Below are 5,946 nucleotides of genomic sequence, written 5' to 3'. Positions count from 1 at the left end.
TTAATCCCGGCGATGGAAGCGGAATGAGAAGGACGCGCGTGGAAGGTAACAAATTATTATAAATTATTATAAATTATTATAAATTATTATTAACAAATTATTTCCTTATTTTTTGTGTAACTCAAAGCACAGTCTGAGCCGTCTTTAATGCGTTAAAAATGTACACTCTGACCTGAGAAACGATGAGCGGTGTATAAATGAGAAGTCTTTAGATTGTCCGTGAGTACGAGAGACAATTATATTAATTGCCCTCCTCGTGGTGATAAGCCCGTGAGCCGGTGAGACACGTGGCGATCGGCACTCGCGCACGTGTGAGCCTGATTCGTCGTGTCGATGTACAGAGCTGGATGAGCGGTCTCTTTACACGTTAGTAAAGTATCTCGGCAGCTTCAATCACTGCGGTGGGCACTTCAATTCGCTGTAACACTCGAATGAAGCACAGAGCACACTTCGTACGTCTGGTCACTGCGCGGCCATTTGTACGACTCTGTGTGTCGAGGAAGAAGTTGGCGATGAGCGCGCCCGTGCTTGCGCAAGTTGCCGCGTCGATCCGGCCCGTCGATATTCGATCGATGCTGCCATCTGATCGGATGGCGCAGTGTGATAACGGAATCTCGAACATTCCGCCCGCCATCAGCAACCTTGTTGATGATCCCTTACTTTCGATCCTTATCCTGATGGAATGGGTAATATGGCCAGCTGGGCAATTGGCCGGGTGACTATCGTGGTGGCCGTCTTGAGGGTAACCACCCTGGTGAGTCCATCCTTGCCGGGGTGCAAAGCTGTTACTCTGGCGAGTGTGGCCACTTGCACGGTGGAGAGCGTTTGTCGATGAGCAGCACGATGGAGCCCACCTCGATGTTGTTGTTAGGATGATGCCACTTGGATCTCGCCTGCTGGCGTTGTAGATAATGAGCCGACCATTGTGCCCAAAAATGTTGAACACGCTGCTGAATGAGCTGCCACCGATATAATCGTGAGGTTGCCAGGTCAATTAGAGATGGCTTGGGTATGGTAGTGAGTGGACTGTCAATGAGAAAATGACCTGGTGTGAGCGCTGAGACGTCTTCAGGGTCGTCACTCAACGGTTCTAAAGGGCGCGAGTTGAGAATGGCCTCGATTTGCGTAAGCAACGTTGTAAGTTCTTCCGTCGTGAATAGAGTCTCCCCGATAGTCCGTCTCAGATGAAACTTCACGGATTTTACCACCGCCTCCCACTTGCCCCCCATGTGTGGAGCGCCTGGTGGGTTGAACTCCCATCTGGTGCCATCAAGTTGCAAAACTTGAGCAATCCGTTGATGTTCTTGAGAACATTGAATGAAAATTTTTTTGAGCGCGGCGTCTGTTCCAATGAAAGTTGTCCCGCAGTCCGAATACATGGTCTGAGCAATTCCCCTTCTCGCTGAAAATCTTCGGAAGGCTGCTATGAATCTTTCTGATGAGTAGTCACTGACTACTTCGAGGTGAATTGCGGAGGTGGAGAAGCAGACGAACACGCAGATCCATCCCTTGTATGTTTTTGCACCTCATCCCTTCCATGTCTTGATGGTGAGCGATCCGGCATAGTCGGCTCCTGTATGAGCAAACGGACGTGACGGCGTAACCCGAGAGAGAGGTAGTTGGCCCATCAGTTGATGAGCACGGATCCCCCTCTGCCGAGCACACACGACACACCGTAAGATATGAGACTTCACCGGAGCCCGTCCGCCGATGATCCAGTATTGTTGCCTGACATGAGCCAATGTCACCTGTGTTCCTCCATGCAGGGTACGCAAATGGGCGTGGGCAATGATCAAGGTTGAGAGCCGTGAGTGGCGAGGTAAGATCGCCTGATGTTTGTTGTTTTGAGCCAGTGCTGATTGGTTGAGGCGGCCGCCAACTCGGATAATCCCTTGAGCGTCGATGTACGCAGTCAATCGACTGAATGCGTGAGCAGTTGGTAGTCTCGAGTTGACCGTGAGCATTTTGATCTCGGGCGTGAAGTATGCCGCTTGAGTAGCTTTGATCCAGAATAGTCTGGCCTCTTCCAAAGCTGAGTGCAAGTACAGTGGCTTGTATCGGCGCTTTCTCAGAAGCGATATGAACCTGAAACAAAGAGCTGTTATTTTTAATAGTTTATTGAGAGTTGAGTACCGATATATGAGGTCCCAGTGGTAATCCGACTGAGATGCGGCAGCATATAGCGCAATGCCAGGACGAGCTTCATGAGTGCTCAACTCGTCCGAAAGAGCGGGTTGGGATGGCCATGCTTCAGGTGTGAGCATCCACGGTGGTTCCGTCCATCATAATGAGTGGCTTTGAAGTTGAGCAGTAGTTAGGCCTCGGAATGCGCAATCGGCTGGATTGGATGTACCGGGTACGTATTTCCAGTATGCTTTTGCAGTGAGATCTTGAATCTGAAAAACTCGGTTTCTCACAAAGTCCTTCCAGCGCGATGCATGAGATTTGATCCACGTGAGTGTCACAACAGAGTCCGTCCACAGGTGAGTTGCTGTAACGTTCAACTTCAAGATGGCTTTAACGTATTGCATGAGTCTTGAGAGCAGCAGTGCTGCGGTGAGTTCAAGTCTCGGGATGGTGAGCCGTTTGAGCGGTGCTACCTTAGTTTTGGAGCACACCAATAAAATTGTGGCGCCATTAGAGCCGTGGACGGTGATATATACGACTGCAGCCATTGCCAGTTGAGAAGCATCAGAAAAGCCGTGAAATTCCACTGACGAGGTGTTTAATGTGTTATACCATCGAGGTATTGAGATCTTGCTTAAGCTGGTGAGTTCCTTTCTGATGATGAGCCACCGTGAAGAGAGCTGGGATGGCAGTGATGCTCCCATTGATCCCATTGATGCTCTTGCAGGAGCTTGTGTAGCCAAAGCTCCTGCAAGAGCATCTTTGCCTTGATCACTACTGGTGATGCAAAGCCTAGTGGATCGAAGATCTGAGCTACTTCAGACAAAACGAGGCGTTTGGTGAGATGATCGGTTTGCGACGAGATCCTTGTTGAGAATGTAAATGAATCTTCTTGAGGAAGCCATCGTAATCTGAGTATTTTGGTTACGCAATCGTCAAATGTAATGTTTGTGAGCCCTGGTCTTTTTCTGCTTGAACCGCAGCGAGCACGTCTGGATGAGTCGCGTGCCACTTGGCCAGTGGAAAACCGCCCGCCATGCACAAATTCTTTAGCTGCAATGAAATTTTTATTAGCTGCTGAACCGTGTCAGCGCCTCCAAAAATGTCGTCGACATATCGACCTCGAAGGATGGACGGCACTGCAAGGGGAAAATTGTGGCCTTCATCCTCCACCAGTTGCAGCAATGTTCGCAATGCCAAGAACGGGGCAGCCTTGGTCCCATACGTGACCGTGGTTAGATAATATGACAATTCATTGAGCAGTTCATCTATCCATAGAATTCGTTGTAAATTCCAGTCATCTTCATGTACGTTGATTTGTCTGTACATCTTGGTGATGTCCGTGGCAACTAAATGCCGAAATTGTCGAATCCAGAGTAAAACATCGGTGACGTCTAAATGCAATTTGGCTCTCGTGTGCATGAGATCATTAAGTGAGCGGCCGAATGTAGATGCACTCGAGCCATTAAATACCACCCGTAATTTTGTAGTTGCACTATCTGGTCTGAGCACTCCGTGATAGGGCAAGTAATATTGTGTGAGCTGACTGGAAACGGGTGAAACCTTCTTCATGTGAGTGAGCTCTCGATATTCTGTCATAAACTGATGATACAAACGTCGATAGTTGTCATCTCGGGAGAGTCTTCTTAGTAAACTTTGCAAACATCGATGCGCAGCGAGATACGAATCGCCAAGAGTATCAGGTGATGATTTGAATGGAATTCGAACCGTGTATCGGCCTGCTGAATCCCGAGAAACTGTGGACTTAAAGTATTTTTCACACCTTTGCTCGTCAGGTGTAAGATCATGATTCTCATTCTCAGGCACTTCTTCTTGTGTCCAAAATCTCGACAATAACTCATCGAGAGCATCTTCTTTCTCCTGAATCGATGCATGATGTACTGCAGCTGATGCCGATGATGATGTGTCGACTGGCCCGAGAACGAGCCATCCGAAAATTGAGAGCTGCGCAATTGGCATCAATGGATCTTGTTTGATGATGTTGGGCTTAATGATCTGCCCATATGAGTCAGCTCCAATAATAATATCCACTGGCCGTGGTGTAAGGAAATCAGGATCAGCCAAGGTTAACTTGGTGAGATGCGGCCATTGCTGTGGTGCAGCGTTGAAGGATGACAGGATGTTCGTTACCGTCTGCAGAACGTGAGCTTGAATAACGACGTCTGAACTTGAGTAAAGTGAGCGGAGCTTAAGCAATGCAACTCCTCGAGTTTGCGTCGTCTTTCCGCCACTAATTCCAGTGATGAGAATGGCGAAATGATGACGAGTGATGTTGAGCTGGCGAACGAGAGATTCTGAAACAAAGGTAAGTTCTGAACCTGAATCGATGAGAAGCCGTACGCGCTGAGTATTAACAGATGAGCTGATCTGAGCCAGGGCCGTAGCTAGCAATGTTGAGTGAGCGACGATTGCACCATCTTCCTATTGAGCTGACGCAGCTGAGGTGGTGATCGGCTTCGCTGATGAGTTCGACTGATGAGCCTCATGCAGCATCGTGTGGTGTCGGTTGGTGCACTTCTTGCACCCCCGTGAGCTTTTACATGAGCGGACATTGTGGCGGCCGAGGCAATTAAAGCAGAGCCTCCGTGAGATGACGAGTTTCTGTCGATCGCCCGGTGAGAGGACCCTGAATTTGGTGCACGTTACGATGAAATGCGTGCCGTTGCAGCAGTCACACGGGTACACCGTTGAGCCGTCTGATGGTTCCGTGCGGGATGGTTGAACTGCCGCATGTTGAGCTGTCGAGGAGCGCCTGGATGTTGAGGCGGCCCTGCTTTCCGAGCTGGCTGTGGACTCTATCTTCTCGAGTGCTCGTGCTCGAGATATGAGAAACTGCTCGAGCTGCTCGAATCGCGGATACTCGCGCTTGGCGCCTAGGAATGTCTCTCACTGCTCCTTCGTCTGGCGATCCAGCTGCCTGGACAGCTGGTACACCAGGATGCAGTCTCCCAGGTCTTGTGAGATGCCCAAGGCTTGCAGGCCCTTTATTCCTTCCTTGAAGGTAGTGAGCAGCTTGTCCAATGCTGCGGCGTTTTTTTGCACCAGTGTTGAGCTGGCAAAGAGCTGGTCGAGGTATGATTGAATGAGCAGGCGCTTATTCTCGTATCGATCGACGAGCATCTCCCAGGATGGTTTGAGCGAGTCGGCGGTAAGAGACAGTCCGGAAATGAGCTGAGCAGGTGGACCTTCCAACAAGAGCCGCAGATAATGGAGTTTCTCCACGTCGGTGAGCGGTTGGTCATAAATGACAGCCTTGAAAAGATCAAGGTATGTGGGCCATGCCCCGTACTCGCCTTTGAATAACGGGATAGTAATGTCCGGCAGTCTCTGTTGAGACTGTGAGGGCTGCGCCGCTTCAGACGCTGCCTTCGGAGCAAGCCTTTCCGCCAGTGCGCCCTTGAGCTTCGCCAGAGAGCGACGAGCCGCTATGCACTCTCGCGCTTCCACGGCGAAGGCGTTTTTTGAGAAGTACTCATGAGCGATGAGCGCCGCCGGCCATGAAACCTCGAAATAGGCGTGTTCCTTAAGGAACGCTTTGTGCACTTTCTCGAGCTGGATCAAGATCTGGAGGACCTCATCCACCGACGTGTCATCAACAGTGGATGGCAACGTTTTGCTGATGATCCGCACCGTTTCGATGCGGTTCATCTGAGTCTGCACTTTGAGCGTGAGCTCCGCGGACAAACGCACCGGTGAGGCCTGGCGGTCTGACGTGCGCCTGTCTTCCGGCAGGTCGAGCAATGGCGGAGTCTTGCCGCCCGTTCCGGTTTTGGCGGGATCCGTCATGATGAGCCGTTC

The 5,946-nt window shown here is 50.4% G+C and overlaps 3 protein-coding genes across 3 annotated transcripts; all 3 read right to left on the bottom strand.

The window, feature by feature from the left end:
- Positions 1 to 785: 785 nt before the first annotated feature.
- LOC112455015 lies at positions 786 to 1,379 on the bottom strand. Its single transcript, XM_025016688.1, has one exon. The coding sequence runs from the start codon at positions 1,377 to 1,379 to the stop codon at positions 786 to 788; it is 594 nt and encodes a 197-aa protein (XP_024872456.1).
- Positions 1,380 to 2,761: 1,382 nt separating this feature from the next.
- LOC112455014 lies at positions 2,762 to 4,700 on the bottom strand. The gene is made up of 3 exons (XM_025016686.1): positions 4,583 to 4,700; positions 3,056 to 4,442; positions 2,762 to 2,993 (listed from the first exon to the last, which is right to left on the bottom strand). The coding sequence occupies exons 1-3, from the start codon at positions 4,698 to 4,700 to the stop codon at positions 2,762 to 2,764; spliced, it is 1,737 nt and encodes a 578-aa protein (XP_024872454.1).
- A 334-nt stretch (positions 4,701 to 5,034) lies between these two features.
- On the bottom strand, positions 5,035 to 5,934 carry LOC112455013. The gene has a single exon (XM_025016685.1). It carries the CDS (start codon positions 5,932 to 5,934, stop codon positions 5,035 to 5,037), a length of 900 nt encoding a protein of 299 aa, XP_024872453.1.
- Positions 5,935 to 5,946: the final 12 nt, after the last annotated feature.

Source organism: Temnothorax curvispinosus, unplaced genomic scaffold (assembly GCF_003070985.1).
Source record: "Temnothorax curvispinosus isolate PA1 unplaced genomic scaffold, ASM307098v1 QBEX01005657.1, whole genome shotgun sequence".
NCBI lineage: Eukaryota > Metazoa > Arthropoda > Insecta > Hymenoptera > Formicidae > Temnothorax > Temnothorax curvispinosus.
This window is presented reverse-complemented; position numbering and strand designations above follow the sequence as displayed.